General features: G+C 36.9%; 1 protein-coding gene across 1 annotated transcript; it reads right to left on the reverse strand.

Moving 5' to 3' along the window:
• Positions 1-11,830: 11,830 nt before the first annotated feature.
• LOC131074296 (protein LURP-one-related 15) lies at positions 11,831-25,120 on the reverse strand. The gene is made up of 3 exons (XM_058010886.2): positions 24,708-25,120; positions 24,404-24,625; positions 11,831-12,302 (listed from the first exon to the last, which is right to left on the reverse strand). Exons 1-3 carry the CDS (start codon positions 24,945-24,947, stop codon positions 12,156-12,158), a joined length of 609 nt encoding a protein of 202 aa, XP_057866869.1. The 5' UTR covers positions 24,948-25,120; the 3' UTR covers positions 11,831-12,155.
• Positions 25,121-25,616: the final 496 nt, after the last annotated feature.

Raw genomic sequence — 25,616 nt, forward strand, 5'->3', positions numbered from 1 at the left:
GATAACATAGTTCCAATAACTGTCACCTTATTGTCATGTTGACCTCCCAATAGCCGTCATAGTGAAAACGCCATTAATAATTTTTTTTGTACCAATAGCAGATCATTTTTTGTAATTTTTTGTTTATAATTGGCCCATTTGTGCACCACTATTGGGACATTTGACAACAAGTACTAGTGATTTTGAGTTGACGGTTACTAGACATCTTTAGTTAGGTATCAGGTGTACTTTTTGACCTTTGTGCGCATAACTGATTCCACAGTGTGCATCGTTACTATCTAGAAGCTAGATCAATAGCTATTAGCTATAAGCAGTTAAGTCGCATACAAAGACAATTATAAAATAAATTGAAATCGGATGAATCCATTTAAGATCTGTGGATGTGCAAAATTAGCTATGATGACTACTGGTGCTCTTCCCCTACTGCAGATTTGCGCATACCTATTAGAGCACATACCTATTAGACATTTGTTTTAAGCAGATATGAGGATGAGCCCTCACGATTTTGATGTAAATATGTGAAAAGATTTGTGCGTTATACAGTGTGATGAGTGAAAGGTTTGCTGCTTCTCCCTCTTACTTCCAAATCCACCTTTCTCGAGAGCATGCAAAGGTTTTCTCACAACAATCCCTAGGTGCTGGTAGTTAAGTACTCACCTGAGATCAAAATCAATAGGATGTGGGCAATGGCGATGGTGAGATTGGAGCAGTACTATGAGTATGATAATGAATGCAATGCAGATTTACTTGCTGCTTTTGCCTGCAAGCATATATGTAGAATAAGAAGCATCGGCTGTGAATGAGACCCTGATATGGGTATCGGGAGGATCAAAGGGTGGCTAGGACTACAATTATAACCATTAGGGTGCCTGCAAACTAATACCTTGGTAAGCTGAACTTTGAGGATGACCTCACAGAGTTTTAGTGGTCAGTTCAGTGGCTGTAAAACAACACCAAATGGAGGACATGGTGCACATATCTGAAGGAGTGTAGTATAACAGAGATAAAAGAGGGCACGTTTTGCTATGATTATATCATGAGAGTACAATGGTCTAAGCAACTACAGAAGATATAGAAAACAAAGGGTAAAATCCAGAATGTGGCATTCACTGTGTCACTAGGGTGATTTTCAGAACTGTTGAAATGTTTTCAAAGGGAGGGTCATCTAAATGGAATATATTTGCTTAGATTTGACCAGAGGGGCAATGAGACAAGGTGCAAATATATGGAAAATTATTTTCACTAATGAAGTATGTCAAAGGGGAGTTTTATTTTTCACCCAGGAGGGCAAAATTATTCATCTAGAAAGTAAGTGAGTAATTACCTGTGGTGGGCATTTTCAGTCAGAAATGTGAAAATTGAAAATAAAAAGTTTTATTTTTATCCAAGGGGTATTTTATTGAGAATGAGAATCTTTGGAAAGGGAGATTGTTTTATTTTTATTCATGGTGGAAATCTCTTCTAACAGGGGAATTTTATTTCAGCTTGACCGCTAAGTAAAGTGAAATAGTGAAATTACCTGTCAATGGAGAGAAAATGTTCCTTTATCTGAAAGTAAGAAGTAACATGGTGATTTGTTAAATCTGACAAAGGGAGATGCAAAGGGGGTATTTTTATTAAATCTGTGAATTCTTATTTACAAAAGGGGTCACATGCAAGAAGTGACACATCTCCAGCAAGAGGAAAATGACAAAGACACTTTCAGAAAAGAGAAAGAATTTGTGCAAGTCAAGGCATTCAAACAAGGAAATTTTTATTTTCTGATTAAATAGAAAAGTGGGTTGTTTGCAGATTGACAGAGATACATAAATGGCCATTTTTGGTCACTAAGCAGGGTGAATGTGACAAGTAATTGTTGGAGTTTTTCAGATTTTTCAAGTGTCACATTCGAATTCAAAGTGCAGATTGAAGATTATTTTGGAGGGAATATGAGGACAATAGGGATGAAGACATGTGTCATTCTATGATGCATTCTAGAGTTTCAATTAGGTTTCAAGTATTATCTACATTTTTCCAACACATTTGATGTTGTGAGTTGCATGTCATGATTGCTTTCTTTTCAAGGATTAGAGTAAAATGCTTTTGTGGATGTAATGAGACCTTTATGTTCTCAGATGGATTTCTAAGAATGGTTAAATGATAAACTTTTGGTAACCTCGTTATTACTAGGTGATAACTTGTGTGATCTTCAAAGAATGTTTAAATATAACAACATAGGTGGCTCTTTCATATAACCCTGTTGCCCTTTTTTTAGCATTGGTTAATATTTCACAAGTTTTGGTTCAGTTGGTCCCAAACCTTCTCAAAACCTTTTATTTCTGTTTTTCATTTCTATTTTAGAAGTAGGAGTAGTGTAGAAAAACTAGTCCCAATGGTTGCAAAGATGCTCATAAACTGAGGTTGTAGCCAAAACTAGGAGTTTATTTATCTTTCCTTGGTATATTTTCATTGGGATAATCTGTCGTAGCATGCAATGTTTGAACATAAAGATGTTGTAGGTCATTAAGACATTGTAAGGGAGACCCACCTTGGTTTTGCAGAGCTTAAAGTGTAGGAGATCTTAGTCTTGTGATTGAATCTCGTTCATTGGCCAAATCCTTTTCTAAGTCTGTTGGTAAGTTAGTGGCTATTCCTTTAGGACTTAGAATTTGTTGATTTAGGAAGCAACAGGTCGGATGATAACTTTCATTTAGGTTATCATGTCATGAGATAACTGAGACACTTGTCATTATTTCATTCACTCTTTTGTACTCAGCTTGGCTATATAACCAAGGGGTCTCCTATGTACATTAGTCCAGTTCTTTGCATCATTGATGAGAAAATAATTTGTTATTGTCACATTTGCTCTCTCATTTTGTTGTGCTATTCATTAGGCCTCTATATCTTGGGTGGTTACATTCTTAGATAATTCTTACATGGTATCAGAGCCATTAGAGTGCCTTTGGATTGTCATTTTGGAGAGATCTTGGTGCAAATTGGGGTCTTGTATTTCATGACTTTCTATTGTAGGGCTGAATTGGAGCTTTCTAGGCTAAATCTGAGGCCACCATTGGATCCAAAAGGTCATTTTTCAATCAAAATTTCCTTTCGTTTCACTAAAATTGAACTCTGGAGGCCCAAGTTATAACCTTTTGAAGTTTTGGAGTTCGTTGCAAGATCTGGGAAGTACCTACAATTTCATAGCACTTTGAGCCAAATCTGACCTCACCATCACACTTAGAAGGTTCAAGAACCTCAAAATCACCCATTAATTTGTCTATTTTGTGAACATTTTTTTAGGGTAATTTTTTTAACAAGTAGGTCGTATGACCTACCTGCACAATCGGGTACAATTATTCAAAGGAAACAATTTTTAATATTTTGCCAAAAAAAATATTCTAATAATTTTATTGTAAATTTCAAGGTTTATTTTAAGGGGCTTTGTAAAATTATTCAAAAAAACAAATCAAAAAAGTGTTTTAAACTTGCAGAGAGGTCGTACTCTACACAACACTATGGTACATCAAACATGTCAGCGCATCGTATCGTCGATCGCATCAACAATCATATCTCCATTAAAGAACTTGACCTAATTGTACTGTCTAACCTCTTTTCTTGGATGTCTGTCTTATTTGTTCACTACACGCTCTTCCTAGTTCTCTTGGCACTCTTCATGCAGACCTCTTTGCATTGCCTTGTAACATCATCACTCTCAACGCACATTCGCACACCCTAAAAAAATCATGCACTGCTTGCTCATAGGTGATTTCTACACACAATGTGTGCTCAACTTGTCTTGCATTACATGCTTTGCCCCGTGTGGCAACACGGTGATAAAAAAGTCACATGGTTGAGTTGTGTTAAGTTTGTGAGCAAATAGATTCACCCTCCCGCCCCCCTTCTCAGTTTTGTGCCTTGTTGCCAACAATTGGCATTAGAGCAAGATCCTCCCGAAGATGCTTGACCGCTTGAGGAGATCTGAAATGGAAACCTTTGATCTTAAGAAGGATAGTCTGAGATTTGATGGAACAAATTACACTCTTTGGAAGAACCGGATGGAATGTCACTTGAGATGCTTCGATGAAGACTATAATTGGAAGATTACTAGGAATGTGTTTAATGTTCCTCTGAATGGTCCTACAACTCCGGATGCGATAAAGCAAGCTGAATTCAATATTAGAGCTAAGGAAGAATTGTTAAGTGTCTTGTCTGATTCTGAGATGACTAATGTAATGGATTTGCAGACTGCTCATGAAATCTGAAAGAAGCTAGAGACTTTGTATGAAGGTGACAACCATGTGAAAGTTGCTAAGTTGTAGAGCTTGAAGGGAAAGCATGAGATGCTAAAGATGGACGAAGATGAAAACATTACCTCCTTTATGCAGAAAGTGAATGAGCTTGTGTGAATATTAGATGTGCTAGTGGAGTGCTGGAAGAATTTGAAATTGTAGCAAAAGTGTTGAGATCCTTGCCTCTTGATTACAAGCACAAGGTTGTTGCTATTGAGGAGATCCGGACGATGACAAATGTGACTAGAGACATGTTGATTGGGAAGCTTGCTGCTTTTGAGTTGAACAAATTTGGTGAATCTCTTGCTTATTCAAAATTTGCATTCAAAGCTACTGTTTTTCGGGAAGTAGAAATATGATCCAGGTGAAAGCTCTACAAGGGTGTCTAGATATGAGAAGGAGATGGGAGAACTTGAAGAAGAAGAAAGAGAGCTTGAAAAGCTTGAAGCCCTGATTGCCAGGAGATTGCCTAAAGGTGTTGGTAATTATGAAGGGAAGTTGCCTCTTAAATGTTTTTCATGCAATAGGATAGGACATTTTGCCTCAAGGTGCCCAGAAAGAGTTTCTAAGAAGCCATTAAAGCCATACAAGCCTAAATATCAGAAGAAGTGTTATTTTGATACTGATGAAGGTGTGACAAATGATGAATCTGATAAGGGAAATTCAAGAGACGAGTGGGTGTTCATTGCTATCAAGGAAGATGATCCGGTGACTGTTGATTCTACTAGTTGCATTATTGAAGAGAAAGATTTGGCTGTTAAAGTTAAAGAAAAAGATGAATGGGTTATTGACAGTGGTTGCTCTCATGACATGATAGGTGATAAGAGTAAGTTTGTGAATATGGAAAAGTATGATGGTGGTGTAGTAAGATTTGGAGATGACAAAGCTAGTATAATCCATGGTAGAGGTTCCATTTCTCTTGATGTTAATCATAACACTGATGATGTCTTATATGTTGAAGGTCTAAAGCATAATATTTTGAGTGTTGGACAAATGGTTGACATGGGTTATGATTTGTAAGTCAAGAATGGAAAATGTAAGATGTTGAGTAGCTCTGAAATTGAGATTGCATCAGGTACAAAGATTAAAGGTAATATCTTTCAATTGAATATTGGTGGTAAAAGTTGTTTGATTGCTCAAATTGATGAAAGTTGGTTATGGAATAGAAGGATGTGTCATGTAAATTTTGACCACATGGTTAAGATAAGTTCCACTCAAGATGTAAGAGATCCGCCTAAGATTGTTAAGCCTTCTAGCTCAGTATGTAAGGAATGTCAATTAGGGAAGCAGGCAAGAGTTCCTTTCAAAAGAAAATAGTATACTTCTAATGGAATATTGGATCTTGTACATACTGATTTGTGTGGTCCTTCTAGAGTGAGAAGCTTGCAGGTTGGCAGGTATTTCATGTTGCTGATTGATGACTATTCAAGGATGATGTGGGTTACTTTATTAAGGGAGAAGTTTGAAGCCTTGGAGAAGTTCAAATTTTTCAAATCTATGGTTGAAACTAAGATTGGATTGAAGTTGAAGTGTTTGAGATCTGACAGAGGTGGTGAATTCACTTCCGGTGAGTTCAATTCTTTTTGTGAAGAACATGGGGTGAAGAGACAATTATCTGATGCACAGATCGCTCAGCATAATGGTGTTGTGGAGAGGAAGAACAAAACAATTCAAGAAGCTACTAGAACGATTATGACTGAAGGAAATGTTCCACATATCTATTGGAGAGAATCTTTGAGTACTGTTGTGCACACTTTCAAGCGGGTCCATATCAAAGGTGATACTGATAAGACTCCTTATGAGTTATGGTTTGGTCATGTTCCTACAGTTAGATATTTCAGAATTTTTGGGAGTAAATGTTATATGAGAAGAGATGAAGATCTAGGGAATTTTGATGCTAGATGTGATGAAGAAATTTTTCTTGGTTATTCTACAAAGAGAAAGGCCTACCAGTGTTATAATAAGAGATTGAGAGATATAGTTGAGAGTGCTAATGTGAAAGTTGATAAAGGAAATAAGTATTAGACCAAATGCTCCATATATGATTCATATGATTAGGATGTTAGTTCAGATAAAGGAAAGAAAGTGCAGATCCATAATCAAATTCAGATTGCTCCAGAAAAGCCTAAGAATGAAGAAGGTACAAGTGCTAATGTAAAAGAAAGAGCTCAAGAGTCTGAAAATCAGGAAAATCCTAAGACTCCCAGGTATGTAAGGTTGAATCATTTAGAGAATCAGATCATAGGAGATAAGAATATAGGTGTGATGACTAGGAGAAGGATTGCTGAAGAGTATTGCTTGATTTCTAAGATTGAACCTAAGCATGTTGACAAAGCTTGCAAAGATGAAAATTGGGTTAAAGCAATGGAAAATAATTGAACTAGATTGAAAAGAAAAATACATAGATTCTTGTTCCCAAATCTAAGGATAAAAATGTAATTGGAACTAAAGGGGTGTTTCAGAATAAATTGGATGAAAAAGACGAAGTTGTTAGAAATAAAGCAAGACTTGTGTGTAAGGGTTATTCTTAGATGGAAGGTATTGATTTTGAGGAGACTTTTGTTCTGGTAGCTAGAATTGAAGCTGTTAGGTTATTTATTGCTAATGTTGTTTACAAAGATTTCAAAGTGTATCAGATGGATGTCAAGTCAACCTTTCTTAATGGTGAGCTGGAAGAAGAAGTTTATATTGAGCAACCAGATGGTTTTCAATTGACAAATCAAAAATATATGGTTTGCAGGTTAAGGAAAGCATTGTATGGACTAAAGCAAGCCCCAAGAGCTTGGTATGCCAGATTGGATAAGTATTTGATGAAGCTTGAATTCAATAAAGGTATTGATAACAATAATTTGTACTTCAAGATTCATAATGATATCATCTTAATTGTTGAAGTATTTGTTGATGATATTATTTTTGGTGGAAATGATGGTTTGTCCAAGAAGTTTGCCGATGATATGCAAAATGAGTTTGAGATGTCTATGATTGGTGAAATGAAATTATTTTTGGGATTGCAAATAACTTAGTTGGATAAAGGTACTTTTATATCTCAATCTAAGTATGTGAAGGAATTGTTGAAGAAATTTGGTTTAGATTATTCAAAGCCAGTTGGTACACCTATGGTGATCGGATGTAAGTTGACAAAGGATGATGACTCTCCGAAAGCAAATCAGACTAGATGCAGATCTATGATTAGTGGATTGTTGTATTTGACTCATAATAGATCAGATATTATGAATGTTGTGTGTCTTGTTGCTAGATTTCAAGCTCATCCTAAGGAATCTCATGTTGTTGCTGTTAAAAGAATTTTTAGATATTTGAAAGGGACAATTGATTTTGGTTTGTGGTATCCTAGAGATGATGACTTTACTTTGAGTGTTTTTCTTGGTGCTGGTTGGGCAAGTGATGTTGATGACATAAAGAGTACTAGTGGTGGTGCATTTTTTTTGGGTAAGAAGTTAGTTTCATGGATGGGTAAGAAGCAGAATGCTATCTCTTTATCTACTGCAAAAGCTGAATACATTGCTGCTGCTAGCAATTGTACTCAGGTGATGTGGATGAAGCAGACATTGAAGGATATCAGAGTTGTTTTTGATGAGCCTATTGCTATATACTGTGACAATTCAAGTGCTATCAACATTTCTAAGAATGCGGTGCTGCATTCAAAGACCAACCCTATTATCACACTTTTATTTTTGGGAGTGAAAACAAGTCCTCTTGTGAACACCTTGACTTCAATAAAAAAATTGTATGCTCTGACTTGTCACAACTTACAATGTTTTACCAAAAAATACATATGGTTGCATTTCGCTTGGGTAAAAACAACTTGGCATCCTTCTGTGAAATATTAGCTGCATGCTTTTACTTTCCTCGTAAGATGAAAATACATTTACTGTTACTCATTTGGCTTGATTTATCTTCCTTTTGCTTGCCTGGCATTTTTTAAGTGAAATATTTTTCAATAACACTCTCAAGTCTTCCCCATTTAACTATGTTTTTACTCAAACCAACCTCTCATACATCTTACCTCTCTGTATTGCAATTCTTTGTTTTCATTTATTAAAAACTTGCTTCTACAACATCAATTCTCCTCACCCTGCATGTAAGATTTCTTTGAAAGCTTTGAATGCCCTTTTTACCAAATCTATTTTATGTGAATCCATTTTGCATACCCTTCAATCAATGTAATCTTAACTTCACATCTCTTTGAGGCATTTTATTAGTACACACACTTCGCATTGATTTTATATTCTGCACACATTTTCTATTATGTGCGACTCATGTGCTCATCGCATTCTTGAGACAACACTTCTTTGATGCGTGCTGATAAATACATCGCCCTATGCTTTATTTCACATTCTCCACTCATCTCTGGTAATTACAACTTTAACATTTGACAAAATTCTTCTATCCCATGCTTTGAGATATACACATTTATACTATTGAAAGTTCCCCATATTAGCGCAAGCAATGAGAAATGCTAGGCAAGTCGTGGAAGATAGGCTTTACATCACCATTTGCATTTGTTTGAAAGTTTTCAAAAATCTAACCAACAGATCCATATCGTGCATATTATGCAATCATCGCCTTCATGAGACGACCTCCATTTGAGGCATTTTTCAAAACACTTAGATGCCATGTCAATCTTTCGCCTGCCAAATGCATTTATTTTAAAGCTTCTAAAGCTTTATCAACAAATACATTTTGTGTACATCCTGCAAAAGATGCTGGGAATGTTGTGGAGCTTGGTGATAAACCCGCCATTGCATTTGCTTGGGGTTTCTAAAACTTTATCAGATGCAAACACTGCCATGAGACCACACATTTTATTTGGAACAAATTCAGAACCCTAGCCTCTCTCAATACTTAAGGGCAAACTTATCATTTACTTGGGCCTTGCTGAGGTATATTTTTCGCTTTGTCAATCTCTTGAGGTGTTAATTTTGCATCATCAATTCTACAAGTATAACCAAAGCTTAATGAGGCAAGTTGGGTCCCTTGTGGGCCCGACTTAAAATTTTTCATTCTTAGCCCTTAAACTAGCATGAAACCACCTGAACATTCATTTGGAGCAAAAATGTGCAGAATTAAATCAGTGAAACTTGATTTTTTAACCACTTTGCAAAATGATCAAAACAAGCTTGGAGCCTCTGAAAACCATCTTAAAAAAACTAACCAAATGATCAAATGAGACCATGGCAATTGGCGAGCAATTGGCGAGCTCATGGACTGCTAGATAAACTGTGAACCATACTGCAAAGTGGATTTGCATAACACTTCTTGAGGTGCAAGCTATTAAACCTCAAAGTTGACTACTCATTTGTTATTGCACTGGAGCCTGTCAAAATCCTCTTCAAACCCTGTTTCAAATCCACTTTGAAAAAATAGCAAATGACATCATGAGGGTATGGAACCTTGCACAATGGACCATTGAACTACAAAGAGTTCAATGAACTAGTTGGTTTGATGTGCAGGTCGCTGAGCTGAGAAATAAAAATTAAAATCCAGGGCAACTTTATTCAATTTTAACATTGATTTTGCCAATAAAACTGAATAATTTGCATTCCATCTTGACCTAGAAAAGACATCAAACGAAGTTCCGGGGTCTTACCAACTGACACATAGGCTCTTTTAGATACATGGAGTCACAAAAAAATATGAGCTTGGTGAAATAATAATCTAGATGCAAGTTATGAATGCTCAAAGTGAGCTCTCTTGAAAATTTTTTACAGTGCAATCTACAAAACATGACAAATTGCAAATGGTTTGGGCTTGGCAGATATGTCAAACGAGGTCCTAGGAATATGCAATCAGACTCAAGGGTACACACATATGCAGGGAATATCACGACAAGAGGTTCATCATGAAAATAAACTGGGTGCAAGATGCAAGTCTCTAAAGTAGGCTACTCAAGACTTTTCTGATAATGTGCACACAGTGAAACCTTGTTGACCTCTCAAATCAAGTGCTTGAAAAATGTGTCCAAATTGATCACGAGAAGCTTTCACTTGATCAATATGCTTACTGATAATTGAAGAACATAATCCCAAAGGCATTTTGTATAAAATTCATCTAGCTCCAACTTGTAGCTCTCCAAAGTGAGCTACTTAGGAAAGTTTTTTGTTTTTTTTAAGGGGTACCTTTGAGTGCTACAACTAATTTTCATTCATAGACACTTTAAATTTCTCTCAAATTTGATGGTGCCAACAAGTATACTTTACAAACATATGACCAATACAAATGTTGGGTTAGCATCGTGTACATGATTACAACCGTTCCATCACCAATCCATTGCATAGATACACATAGATAAACTATATATTAAATAGGTCCCAAAAATATAATAATGCTCAAGCATCATAATAAATCATGGTATGACAAGTCATAGAATGGTTGGGCCTTACAATTTCTAAGCAACTTATAGTTTGTGCTTATTTTGATTACGAGGAAAGGGCTACTCGTTGCATATATTCATTGTTTTATAGGTTTTTATGAGTGCTCAAAGGGATACCTTTTGTGTCAACTAAGAACGTCCATATACTTTAAAATAAATGCTAATGATAGACTCACATGCACATCAAAGTGAGAGAAAAATGTTATGATGCACTTTGTATACCCATGCTATTTCTCATTTAGTTTTGTGCACTTGTATTCATTCTACCTCAAAATTGTCATTTAAGCCTAATATTCATTTTTAATTAGCTCAATATTGACTGAATTCAATTTCCTAGTGTGCAAAAATGGAGTAAAAATTTAAAATTTAAACCCCAAGTTTTCTCCCCACTTAACTTAATACATGTGTGTGATATGTTTCTATGTCATTCATGGTTTCAAAGATAATTCAATGTACAATTAATTCATATGTAACTAAATGCAAAAAAATAAATTAGAATCAATTTTGATTTCTAAATGGAAATAAATAATTCAATTAATTACATTATCATATAGGTCATCCACATGTATGTGTATGTTTCCTTTGATATTTTTTTAGGGTTGTTGTTTCCAACCTGTAAAAGGGGTTTAGCATTGGAGAAATCATTCACTCATCAAGCTGACAACTCTTGAAAGATATTCTTAGGAACTACGTTGAAAATTTAACCACTAGGAAGATGAATATGCATAAGGTTTCAAACATACAATTTGATAAATCAATTTGATGCATCATAGTATTATACATTAGATCAAGTCCACACCACTTGGAATAGACCCTACAAAAATTAACATCAAATTATAAATGATTCTATGACTATATGGATTATAACACATTCAATAGATTGGGAGTATTAATTACTAGATATGCGACAAATAAATTTAACATGACATCAAAATGACGTCTTCATGATGGGTTATAGAGCCTAGTGCCCTAATCCCCACATTTTAAGTTTTGTACATTATTATAACCATAAAACCAAACTATAAATCTTAAAGTTTTATTATTATTTAATGTTTCTGTAAATAAATTGTAGTAAAAACATGTCATTTTTATTACAATTATAAAATTGAAGGATACATTTTTTTGATGAATAGGTGCGTTAGATTCTATTAAATAGTAATAAAAGTACACATTCACAATAAAATAGGTTGGGTAGATACAAGATCATGCCCCATAGTTAGATGGGTAGTGCCCAAAAATCTTATAACAACATATCAAAGAAAGGCCACTTAAGTGGCGAGAGCAACTCCAATCGAAGGAGGTAGATCATCTTGATCATTTGGTTTACCCCATACATCAATAGAGTCCAAGGTGGCATCAGGAATGATACATTTTGAAAAATTAATAGACTAATTAATAAGAAAAAAGAAAATTCTTCCAACATTAGCTAGTTAAGTGGTCATATTAGGAAGACTCTTTTGCATCCATAAACCTTACAATAATAGATGAGAGATTATCTATTCTTCATCATGGCGGTCTTTATTGATCTCATCAAGAATTATTATAAGAGCAATTATGAAAGCATAATCTACTCCAGGTTGCACCAACACTGCAAATGTATCCTTTCCTAACAACACATTTGTTATCGTATATCTCCTCTTCATCTGATGCATCCAACACACAATAATAAAAAAATCATTAATTATTAAAACACAAGCAAAATTACTAAATCAATTAGCTTTTTTTGTTGGAATTAAATATAAATTTTATATAAGTTTTAAAAAGTTGGCATATAAACAAAAAATAACAAGCTATTCTCGTAATTTTTGTTAAAAGTGTTGGACTAGGATTTGAGGAAGTAAAAGGAGATTCTAAAGGATCTAAATAATACAAACATAGTTATTATCTTGAAGACTATGAAATGTGATTCCTTTATATACTTCAATCTATCTCCCTATGCAACACTATTACAAATTTGTCTCTAAGGTAATGGTGAATCAACTGTTAGTTCTCATCTATATCATTTCCATTGAGCGAAGCAACTTCATTGCTAGTAGGAACATTTTAGATGGAATCAACACAATCAATGAAGCCATCCATTCAATTGTCAATACTAGAACCAAAAGAGCGTGTTGATAAGATTGGACATACACAATGCTTATGATTAGGTAAATTGGCTATTCTTGATGAGAATTATGAAGAAATTTGGATTTGAGCTAGGATGACTTGAGTGGATTTATAATTTTATTTCTTCTTCTAGCTTCTCAATTTTACTCAATGGGAACCCTTGTGGTTTCTTCAAAGAAACTAGAGGTTTATGGAAAGAGTACCCACTCTCCCTTTTTCTCTTTGTGATTATGGTATAATCTCTATGGAGTGCTGTCAAAATGAAGGCTTCCTTGGGCAAATGGTTAGGCATCTAGATAACAAGGAGTTTGGACCCCATAACCCACCAATAGTTTGTAAATGACACTATTCTTTATGAAAAAGGTGTAAATGGATGAGATTATCAAGACCAAAGCCACCTTAGGTAGTTATATTTCCTCCTTAGGTCAGACCATTAATAGTGAGAATTCATAAATTTTCTTTTTTCACACAAGGCAAGTGGCCTAAAGGAGGTTTGCTCATTGTTTGGGGTTTAATATTGACTCTATTTTGAGTAATTACTTTGGTGTTCTTTTTTCCAAAGATTTTTTTAGTATTGGGCTATGGAATTATACTATTGGAATATGTATCACAAAATAAGAGGCATGTAAAGGCCAATGGCTATCATTGGCTACTAGGATTATAGTGATAAAATTTTATTATTATTAGTGATTCCTATTTACTTAATGTCTTGCCTCCAACTTACAAAGAATGATGCAGGTGACTTAGATGGATCATGGAAATGCTTTATGTGAAGGTTCCAATAAGATCAAGAGGGTGTCATTAGTTAACTAGGACTTGGTAAGAATAAGTAAGTTGGAATGAGCCACAAGCATTTGCACTCTAAACGCAACATTGTGCTAAGCACAAAGCTAGTATGTCATATGTTCAACAATCCAAATTCTAAATGGTGCAAAGTTCTACAAGAGAAATATATAGATAAAAGGGACTTGAGAAGAATCCTTATTGCTGCTAGTCCTCCAAATAGATCTCATATTTAGGATTTTATGATGCCATATAGACATGTGATTATAGATAATCTATCTTGGGTCATTAATGATGGTAATTATGCTAATTTATAAATTGATTCTTGGAGTAGTTTTGAGCCCTTCTCAGAGATCATGAAATTAAATGAGTGCACGAATATTATGGTGGATATTTGAGGTGAGAAGGTTGTATATTATGTTATTCAAAATTTCATGGATAATGGTTTAGAGTAGGTGTGCAAGGACTTTAGTAGTGCTTCCATCTATACTTGAGCCAAAATCAAAATAGTGAAAAAGTTTTTCATTTCTAAAGCTTTTTTTAATCTCCAAACTTGATAAACTCATTTGACATGGACCTATGTGTGGTTGCTACAAAGTCAAACTAGGGTATCAAATCTAGAACCTACCCACCACTAATGTTTATTGACCTTTAGATCTTTCTTGGGGCATTGATCAATGTGTTGCCTCCTAAGGTGGGGACTTTTGTGTGGTTTACATTGTACAAGCATATCTTTATTGGTGGTAGGCCATGTGCCATTAGTATTATGGGTCCTTCAAGGTGTCCATTGTGTCTAAATGATGAAGAGTCAAGTTACCACTTGCCGCTTGTCCATATGCTTGTGTTTGCTCAAATTGGTTAATGTAGAGGTTAGGATGGGTAGGAACTCAATGAGATATTTTACACTTTTTAAAAATTAGCCACATCTTGAGAACAAAGCAATTTGTGTGAGATTATGCTTGATAGGGCCTTCTATGATGTTTTTACAGTTATGGAAGGAATGAAACAAGATTTTTTTAATATGTTCATGCCTTCAAGTGCAATGTATGCATGGGAAAATGATCAAAATTGGCATTTGTGATTTTTTGAATGTCAAAGTAAGAAATTCTAATCACAAACATTTTGCTAGTTGGGACAGTCATGTGATAAAGTCTTGGACTTTGTTAAAGATTCCCAATAATCTCTTCTTGAGCTTCTTTAAAGAATGTTCTATGGTAAGTAGAAGAATGGTAAAATGGATGGCTTCTTTGAGTGGAAGATTGAAAATGAATTTTGAGGGTGTTCAAGATAATTCTAGGGCCTCAAGTGAAGGTTGCATCATTCAGGATGAGATGGGATCCATCATATGAGTAGTTTTAAAAAAGCTAATGCAAGGCATCAATAATGAAGTTGAGTTTGAAGCCTTATATGGAGGGTTGAAACTATGTAATTAATATGATATTTGAATCATTGATATCGAAGGTGACTCTATGATCTATATAAACATGATAAAGTCAAGGAGTGTGATTAAATGGAAGTTAGAGAAAATAATCAAACTAATTTACAATTTTAATAGACAAATTCAACCTCGCATGTTTTTTGTGAGTCCAATATGAAAATCAATTATCTTGCAAATTACAAAATTGAGTAAGCCAAAGAGATCATAGTATCCTCTAGAGATTTTTACAAGATTCTAGAGGTGGATAAGATTGTTGTACACATTTAGAGAACTAATTGAAGGGGATCTCGTGAAGATGGATTTACCTAGGAGAGTTCATTATTGGTTGTTGTAGGATCAATCTGCATATTCCTATGACATTATTTTTACACAGTGAAAATGCTAAGGAGAGAGATATGAAATTTTTGGGCAAGGGAAATGGAGTGAAGGGTTATGATCAATGGGAGAATTTGTGGATGTTGAGGTGAGGAGATATCAAAGCAAGTCTAGAGATTATTCAATATTATAAACCCCCATTGGAAGGAGCAATAATCTCAATGATTAGTAGGAAACTGTTTGAAGGCAAGCACATGGATGAATGACAATGCGATCTTTAAAGAATTTGTAATGAACTTCATAGATGTTTTTGGCAAGAAAATGTATGAAAAACTAATAGTAATCTTTATAGACAATTTTTTATTTTTTATAAACAATTTTTTAAAATTAAATAATTTAATAGTGAAAGCTATTTTTTTTTAATTAATAAAAATAAGTAAAATTCTTACAATTCAAGGCAATAAAAATGAGGCAATTACATTACCGACACCCGCACTAAGTGGAGAATGTAATTTTGTTTATAATCTAATAAAATATTCTAGCTCCGACCTTTCACCGATAAAAATAAAAAATAAAAAATAAAATGAGACAATTACATCTAGCTTTCTATATATAATTTAAAAAATAAATAAATAAAAAGTGATCATTAACTGCTTAAAACAATTCAATATTTCTGGACTGGCATGCAATCAACACACTTTGTTTTTTTGATCGGTAAAGGCAGAGCCAGATTTGTATTAATTAGTTTTAAATACATAGGTTTGTCACTGAATTCCAAGACAATCAAAAAAGAAAGCCCCTGCACTTAGAGAGCACAGAGGTCCCTCCAAAATCTGAAAACCTTTAATCTTATGATTTAGCCATTTTTCTAAACCATAGAAGGTTTAAAAGTCTAGAGAAAGCAAACACACTATAAACATGTATGCCCGATTTTCAACAACCTAGGAACAAAGTTTTTGAATGCAAAATTGATATCTAATAAAAATATACATATATAATTGCATAACCAGTAATCAAAATGAGATATCCACATAAAGCCTAGCTTGGGGAGGGAATGCCAGGTTGTTGAAGTTGCTTCCTTGGATGGCCTCGACCTCTGCTTGCTGAAGAGCCCCGGCTACTACCCTTACTCCCACGACTACTGCTCGGGCTGCCTTTGCAACTCTGATTAGGTTTTGGCTCAGCTTCTACAGCAATCGAAGGCAGGAATCCATTCAACCTTGCAAATTGGAACATAATCTCCTCTTTCCCTTGAGCCCCTGGGTCTTTTCCTAAGAAACACCATTTGAGAAAGCTCAGCCCTGCACTAGCGAAAGCTCTGTGCCTATTCAATTCTTTACCCTTCAGGTCCAACAAGAAAGGGTAATAGTTGATAAGTGCTCCGTGGGCATTAAAGAGGATTCGGTCACTTGGTCTGGGCGCACCAGAGTCATGAAGGGCCTTGTTCAAAACTTCTTGAAGTTCTTGAAGAATTTCCACTGGGAAGAGTTCCCTGGTAAGATTCTAGACCATTTGCTTGGATAGCTTCTGGTCCAGCAAAGACGCCACGAATCTGGAAGAGATGCTGGTGTTATCTCTTGGGTATTTGTCTCTGCTCAAATGAGCACTACCCAGAATCAATTTGACAGCTAGAAGAATTAGAGGATCTGAATTGGTAAGGAGACGTTTGAGTCTCAAATCTGTAATTTTCCTGAAAGAAACCTAACGAGTAGAAGCCCTAAGGGAAATGGGGGTGTCTGCACCGAAACACGATTCAGGCCTGGGATAAACACTCATAATGAAGCCGAACGGGGGTTCGGAAGACATGGTATCCAAGACCAAGGACATGCCAGAAGAAAAACCAGGGAAGAACCAGAGAATGTCGAGAGAGAAAATGTAGCGAGAAAGGGACGCTTCTACAGGAAGACGAGCACACAATTTGACAAGCAATAATGGGAATTAGAGAGCAATAAAAGATTGCTCGAAGGTGGCAGAAATTAAATGCCAAGTCAGACCAAATCTACTCAAGTGCGAAGGGAAAGATTATCTTGCAGACAACTCATGGAAAGGACTAGACGGCGACGTTCTCCAGCTGGAGCTGAGTGTGTCCCGGTTTTATGTTCCCGATTTGTCCTAAGCTAAGCCGGACCCACCTTGCGACGCAATGTTGGCTGAATGGTTTATTTGAAAAAGAAAGTGACTGTTGGGATTAACCGCCAAAAGGAGGGTGGGTAAAGAATATTTAGATTTTCTTTTTGTAGTCCGCCAGTCTGCTGGCAAGCAGTGTCTCAAACATTTTCTGATCAAGTCTTAATGCCTTGCTCTATCTAAATTATCTGCTGGCTAACAGCCCTGAGACCACCAGTGAACAAAGGTGCCTTGAGCTGCAATTTTTGATAAGGCATCCGCCTTTACATTTGCTTCTCTGTAAATATGTTTTGCCTCGAAGTGTTCAAGCATGTCCAGGTTTTCTAGTATTCTTTCCAATAGTGATTGGAGCCTCCAATTGGGGGTTATCTTCTTCCTTATAGCATTAATTGCTATCTCTGAATCTCCTTCCACTGAGACATTTTTGATGCCATGGTTGATGCAGTCTTGCAAGCCTAATAGTAGAGCGGTAAACTCTGCTATGTTATTGGTGTCTGGAGGGATTGGTTTTGCCATTTTCCCAATGATTGCTCTTGTTTGATCTCTGATAACATAGTTTATTCCGAAGGGGCCAGGGTTGCCTTTGGAAGCCCCATCAAAATTCAGTTTCACCCAATCTGGCTTCGGGGGAGACCAGATTGCATCTTTCCTTTTATTGGTTTTATGGCAGGAAAGTGAGGGGATAATGATTCCTTGCCAGTTTTGACTAGTTTTCTTATCCCATGAAGAGAAAACTTTAGACTGGTTCAGTACGAAGGCTATTTTGCTATTGATTGAATCCACTATTGTCGATTCTATTGAGTTTAGGATTGATACTTGATTTCTAGCTTTGCCTTCAAATAGCCTGCGATTCTTTTCTTTCCATATTTCCCAGATTAAGCATGATGGAGCAATTTCCATAATTTGGCAACGAGCTCTCCTTTATATGCAAGGGCCAGCTCTGAAATAAAGACTTAATTTCATTCGACAAGGCTAAGATTAGTTCCAATTTTGCACAGAGCCATCTCCAACATTTGGAGGCAAAGGGGCAATTCAGGAGGAGATGATCCACTGTCTCTGATTGGGCTTTGCAAAATATGCATCTAGAAGGTCCTTCATAACCCATTCTTGTGAACTTGTTTGCTGTTAGAATTTTTTTTTGAATTGCCAAGCATGCAAAGATGCCCGCTTTCGGTATGATTTTGGAGCTCCAAAACATCTTTAGAGGGATATTGAGGTTGTTGTGCTCTGTAGGGCTGACCAGAATTCTATATCCATCCTTTGAGTTATATTGCCCTGTTTTAGAAGGCTCCCAAATGAGAGAATCGTCCCCTCTTCTTGGGCTGATATTTCTCGCCTGTAAGTGTCCTAAAAGTTCTTCAAGGTCCTTCCTTGGAATCGGCAGGCCCTCCATTGATTTCCACTTCCAACTATGTGAGTTTGGTGCATCTACCATTTCCAGATAGTCTCTAACTCTGACTCCCCAATTCTGTTTGAACCAATTTTCTGTGGCAGAGATATGAATGATGTTTGCCAATGGTGGGTAACCACCCCAAGAGTCTTCCCAGAATAGACTTGTTGATCCATCATGAATATCCCAAGAGACCGAGTTTGAGATCAAATTTCTACAAGAGGTGATGAAGTTCCATATCCTTGATCCTTTAGGAAATGTCCCTGTTTTGAGGATGTTAAGATGGTTCTGGTCTGGGAGATACTTTGTTGCTAGCATTCTGACCCAGGAGGCATTTGGGTTTTTGATGAATTTCCATACTAGTTTCGCCCCCAAGGCTATATTTTGTAATTTAAAATCCTTAATGCCTAAGCCACCCATTGGTTTGGGCTTAATAATTTTGTCCCAGGCAATTAGCGCGATTTTCTGCTTCTCTTCAGTGTTTTGCCAAAAAAAAATCTCATCTTTTTTATGATGTAGGCATTGACACTAGATGTTAAGAATAAAATAGATAAAAGATAAGTTGGTAAGGCCGAGATCACTGCTTGAATCATGACTAATCTTCTCGCCCAAAACAACCATTTGCCCTTCCAGGCATTTGCACTTCTTTCAACTTTGATTTTTAGTGGATCCCAGAGTTTGGTGTTCCTTACACCTCTATCTATTGGGATGCCCAAATAGGTGCATGGAAGGCTTCCTTCTTTGTAGTTTAAAATTCTAAGAATTCTGGTCTGAAGTGAGATTGATGTTGTGAAGAAGAAGACTTTAGTTTTGTCCTTGTTTCTTAGCTGGCCTAAAGCCCTACCATACAGATCTAGAATCTGATTTAGGTGATTGGCTTCCTTAAGATTTGCTGACCCCATTAAGAGATTATCATCTGCAAACTACTGGTGGGTGGCTACGAAGTCTGTGGTTATTTTGATTCCCTCTATCTTTTGATTGACATGACTAGCTTTGATGGCTCTTCCTAGAGCCTCCCCCATTATTATGTATAAAAAGGGAGAAAGGGGGTCCCCTTGCCTAATACCCCTTGAGGAAGAGAAGAAACTTGATGGCTTCCCATTAATCAATATTGAAAATTTGGGTGTTGAGATGCACTCAAATATCCAATTTATCCATTGCTTATCAAATCCAAAGGCTTGCATGATTTTACAAAGGAAACACCAATCTACACTATCATATGCTTTTGTAATATCTAGCTTTATTATCATACCTGGCCTATTTGTGCTTTGGAGGGTATGTATTGCTTCTTGTGCTACTATCACTCTATCGAGAATTGATCGGCCTGGTACAAACCCTGTCTATTCTTCTGAGATGATGCTATTCATGAGAGGCTTCATTCTGTTAGTCATGATTTTTGAGAGAATTTTATAAACTGTGTTGCATAGAGAAATAGGCTTGTAATCTCCAAGGTTTTTTGCTTTCTCCTTCTTTGGAATGAGTGCTATAAAAGTATTGTTTACCTCCTTAAGAATTTTCCCTGCTCTTCTTGAGCACTCTAAGGCTTCTGAGAGTTCATGTCCTAAGATATACTAGCATTTCTTATAGAAATCTGTAGGGAGGCCATCCGGCCCTGGTGCCTTACCAGAGGGAAGCTGGTTTAGAGCTTGGAGAACTTCTTCCATTTTTATTTTCCCATTTAGGATCTGGTTCTGTTCTACTGTTATAATCCTGGGGATCCCAGACAACAACTTATTTTGATCCTGAAGATGGGATCCTTCAGTGTTATTCAGGAGATTGGAGTAGTAGGAGATAATCTCTTCTTTTATAACCTCTGGGTCCTCTGAAGTTTGGTTGTTTCTGACTTGTAGTTTAGATATCGAATTTTTTCTTCTGACTTTTGTTACATTGTGAAAAAACTTAGTGTTTTTGTCCCCCATTCTTAGTCAATTCTCTCTTGATTTTTGCTTCCAAAAGATTTCTTCTTTGGAGAGGATATCCTCGTACTCGAGTGGGAGGGATCTTTCCTGCTGAAAAGATTCTTGATCCATGCCCACCTTGATGATCCTGTCATTTAGGGCTGCTAATTGTTCTTCTATAAGTCTTTTTGATGAGAAGATGTTTTTGAAGTGTTGGGAGTTCCATTCAAGCAGTTTTTGTTTGACTAATTTTAGCTTTGCAATGAAACAGAAGAGTTTTGAACCCTCAAATGATTCTTCCTTCCACCATTTCTCTATCATTATAAGAAAATTTGGCTCTTTCATCCACATATTTTCAAATTTGAAAGGGGTCCTGGTTGATCCCTGAGTGCCTTGTAAAGAGAGCAAAATGGGATAGTGGTACGAGCCTGAGCAAGAGAGAACATTGCAGAGAGGAGTGAATGGGAAAAGAGTAAGATCCCCTTGCCAGAAGAATCTGTCTATTTTTTCTGCAATATTGCTAAAGCCTTTTCTCTTGTTGGTCCATGTAAAGGTGTCTCATGAGTCTATTTCAAAAAGGCCATTCCTATCAATTCAACTGTTAAAATCATGTTAAGCACTCCCTAAGCGAGTGATACCCCCCCTCTTATCTGATGCGCTCTTGATAGCATTAAAATCGCCCCCAATGAAGACTTGTTCTTCAAATAAGGTGGTTAAAATTCCATCTAGAGAAGACCATGTCTGTCTCTTTTTGGAAGGGGCTACTGGACCATATACATTGATTATGAAGAAAGAAATGTTCAACTACAGGAGAGTGATTTTAACAAGCATCCAGTCCTTATTAGATGCGATACCTTCAGCTTTAATATGAGAAGGCTTCCAAATTATTATTAGTCCTCCCGAGGAACCTTCTGATGCTACTGTAGTATCCAAAGAAGCTTGAAACGAGGAGCTTATCCCATTCCCAAAGGCCACTGCTAACTTCTCTTCCAGTTTAGTTTCTTGTAGGAGGATTATATCTGCACTGACCAAAAGAATCTGTCTTTTGATCACCCTCTGTTTGTTAGGGGCGTTGAGTCTCCTAACATTCCAAGATAAGATTTTCATTGTTGTTCAGGAAGGGGGTTTCCCTTCCCTACTTTCCAAAGATCTAATAGTTTGGATTGATTTTCCGCCTTTCCATCCTAGGTTCTAACCTCTATGAAAGACTTTCGACCCTTCTTGGGTGGGGATGAGCCAAAATCCGGCTTCTCCAAGCCCTCCAAGTTCTGGTGAATCCCTAGCTTTTTTTTCTCCTTGATCTGTGAGTAAAGCATTGCCAAGGGGGTATCCAATATTGCATCCTGATCCTCCTCTCCTATCATGACATTTTGCAGAAGATTATGAGCATCCTGATCCAAAGGCAAATCCAGGTCGTTAGATTCAAACAACGGGGATATCAGGGAAGGGAAGGATAATTTCGAAGATAGGTTGAGAAGGGGCTTATGGAGAAGGCAGTTCGAGAAGGGGGAAGTTTCTCCCTCTGGAAGGGAGGTATTCTCTTTGTCCATGAAGCCTGCTTTAAGGTCCTCTTCAATAACCTCCTCCTCTTGCAATATTTTCGCAAGGTGACTATTATTGGATTTTGTGAATATGGCCGTGCGAAAATTTCCCCTTAACTTCTTAGGCTTGAAGCTGCTTTTCTTCCTAGAGGCTTTGGATGGAGGTTGGGAAAAGATGTTAAAAGCTCCTCTGCTCAAAGCTGAAGTTTTTTTTTGCCCAAACAAACTCCTAACTACCTTTTGAGAATGAGGTTTGGCAATCGGGGATAAAATGAGATGAAGGCAAGGACCCGGGGAGGGAAAGGTGGCCAGAGGATCATGGCTAGGGGGCGGGGAAGCCAGGCCTGCAAATTTGTTACTCAAACTCGGGCAAGAGGAGGGGGAAAGAAGGACAAGGGGATCTGGAGCCACAAATAAAACCCGAGGAGAAGAAGAGACATTACCGAAAGACTGGCACAATGGCTTTGAAAGGGCTTGAGCCGGTATCACGACATCTAATTCTAGGGCAGCATCCCGCTCCAAGGTTCTCTTTTGAGGAGTTGAGCTCGCAAATTGTTTTGAGTGTTGAAGAGGGATATTGATGACTCCAAAAGATGCTGCCAAAGAGCTATTATTGACTATTTGGTTTCTCAATAAGCATTTGCCAGGAACTACTTTACCCAATCTAATCACTTTTTGCTTCCATCTGCCCATCTTCGAGATGATCTCAAGCTCACTGTAGATGCCTTTGGACAGGTCAATCTCAACATAAATGTTTGCTGTATCCCCTTTTTGACCTTCAAAAAAGTCTGCTTCAATTCCTACCAGAGAACCAAGAGTATCCCCTATCTTCAGGAGTGATTCCAGGCACTAGAATTCAGAAGGAAGGCCTACTAGGGATAACCAGATAAGAGTTTTCTGGAATCTGTGTTGTGCTGGATCAAACCCTGGTTTCCAATCCAGGAAATGGAATGTGGAGCCTTGACAAAACAAGGGACTACCCTTTGTGATTGTTTTCTTTAGTGTCGCATCCACATATTCTATGAACAAGAAATTGTTCTGCATTTGTCTCACTGCTATAAAGTCTGGAAAGGATGATTTCCACCAATCCACGATATCTTTGCTTGTCCCACCAGTGCCACACCATTTCGCAAAGAAAACATTCTCCTTGAAGCGGACAAGTGAAGGGTTTAGAGATTTCGAAGGGAGCACAAAAAGTTTGCTTCCCATTGATTTCCTAAGCCATTTATGTTCCTTGCTTACAGATCCCAGTTGGTCGGGCCCTGAGGGGAAGGCCTTTCTGTTGTCCTTGACTCGCAAACCTCTGTTAGGCGGACCTAATGTGCTCCAAACCTTGAAAAGCCATCTTGTTGTTGAAGGGGGGTAGTTTTGTTGTCTTTGTCGCCTAGACTGCTTCTTGGAATACATAGATTGATTAGAAGAAATAAATCTCTTCTGATGGGTTGCGATAGGAATACAGTTTAATCCTGTCGCAACCTTTTTTGCCCAAGTGTCTAGGTTCTGGTACTCCTCAATGGCATTTTGCCGAGAAAACCAGTGGCAGTGGTTGACCGGGCTCTGAGACTGCGATTGATTTCGATACCCCGATCTTTGGTGCTGCTGGAGGGGAATGAGTCCACGAGTGGACCAACCCTGATTTCTCAGAGGTCCTATTCCGCGAGAAGTACCCTGGTTTCTCAGAGGTCGAAGCCCGTGGGGGGTCCAGCCTTGGTTTCTCAGAGGTCCAGCGTCGCCCATGACAATCCCCTATCCTTTAACTATACGGTTTTGATTTAACTATAGATTTACCATTCCTTGTCTAAAAATTAATCATGAAACCACCAGATGCCTGAAATTTTGGTGCTTAAAGTTTTAAGCTTGCCTATTATTACAAATTCCATAGGACCACCTGCTTATGAAAGCTCCTAAAAATTCTCAGCAGTACCTGCTGAAATATCTTAGAAAGCCCAACTCTATAGGACTGCAGCTATTCCCGCTTGACTGCTTTCTATCTGTCACCAAATGCTAGAAGACAGAACCGGTACCGGTTGGCCACTACCAGACCTAGACTAAGTGCAGAAGAATACACTATTCAGTGTGTGCAAAGACAATGTTTAAAAATGTTACAATCAACACACTTTAACTGCACAAGTGAGAGAGTTTTTACCTGAGCAAGGATGCGGTCGCCCTGATAAATTGTACAGGATCGGTCAAAATAGCTGCCCTTGATACGGAAATCAGAGTATTTTTCGTCCCTATTACCGGCCATGAACACATCAAGCGCAGTCTTGAGCTGAAAAATCGACGATTTCCTTGCACTGAAGGCAAAATTTTTGTCGTCAGAGTTGTCACCTCTAAATGCTTCCCATCGCCTGTGCATCGAAAGCATCTGCAATGTAAAAAAGACTCTAATTAAAGCGGCTTTTGAATTAAATAATTAATGGCGAGCAGTAAAGATTGATTATTTATACCTTTTGTTTTAGGGTTAGCAGGGGATTTCCAGCGGCGTCTTGCAGGAGGCGGCGATCATGGAGGCTCATGACCTTTCCAGCGACTCTGAAGACGACATTGCCGTTGGAGTCGGTGATGGCGAAATCTCCTCCGCTGAGAGTGAGGAGTTTCTTCTGCACTGTCAATTCAATGGGGTAAGGAGCGCAGAAGCGCTGGTGTACTACACAGAGGCTTTGGGGTTGCTGTAACTGGTACTGCATGTTTTTTTTCTCTTCTTTGAACCAGAAGATACCTAATTTGTCAGAAATTGCAGGTTGGGTTTTGGGGAATAAGGAAAAGAGGGAGTACCGACCGGAATTTGAGGGAAAAGATGAAGAGGATTTCCAAGTCGGTTAAGTCGGTCACTTTGTTGGTATGTTCAGTCACATATAAGGGCGGCTAAAGTTATAGAATATATGATACTTTTCTTGGTGTTGAAGCCAAAGAATATATGCTACTTTTCTTGGTGTTGAAGTTGTTCTATGATAGTGTAGATGGAGAATTAATGTGTTTTGTATGAAGATGAAAAAACTTGTGTCAATTAAAAAACAAAAAATAAAATTAAAATAAAATAGTTTCTATTTTTTATTAATTTTATAAAATAATAGAAAAACAAAAAAATTATTACATTTTGAAGACTATTTTTAAATAACAAAAAGTAAAAATGAAATAAAATAGATGTTACTTTTTTATTAATTTGATAAAAATAATGTTTAAAAAAAATAAATTTATCAAGACAATATATTTTTGTTTTAAAAATAAAATAGAAAATCTATTAATTGTGCAACAAAAACTCATTGTAAACTTATTGTTATTTTTTGTTTTAAAAACAAATATTTCTACAAACACTATGTTTTTAAAAAATAAATAGAAATACTATCAAAGATGCA

The sequence above is a fragment of the Cryptomeria japonica genome, chromosome 7 (assembly GCF_030272615.1).
Source record: "Cryptomeria japonica chromosome 7, Sugi_1.0, whole genome shotgun sequence".
In the NCBI taxonomy this organism is placed as follows: Eukaryota; Viridiplantae; Streptophyta; class Pinopsida; order Cupressales; family Cupressaceae; genus Cryptomeria; species Cryptomeria japonica.

What these genes read in the sequence shown, in the direction of transcription:
- LOC131074296 (XM_058010886.2), bottom strand. Translation starts at nt 24,947, where the DNA reads ATGCAGTACCAGTTACAGCAACCCCAAAGCCTCTGTGTAGTACACCAG. An exon ending in TGCTAACCCTAAAACAAAAG is followed by an intron (nt 24,626 to 24,707) that starts GTATAAATAATC and finishes TTTACATTGCAG; the next exon opens with ATGCTTTCGATGCACAGGCG. An exon ending in GCGACCGCATCCTTGCTCAG is followed by an intron (nt 12,303 to 24,403) that starts GTAAAAACTCTC and finishes TGGATGCATCAG; the next exon opens with ATGAAGAGGAGATATACGAT.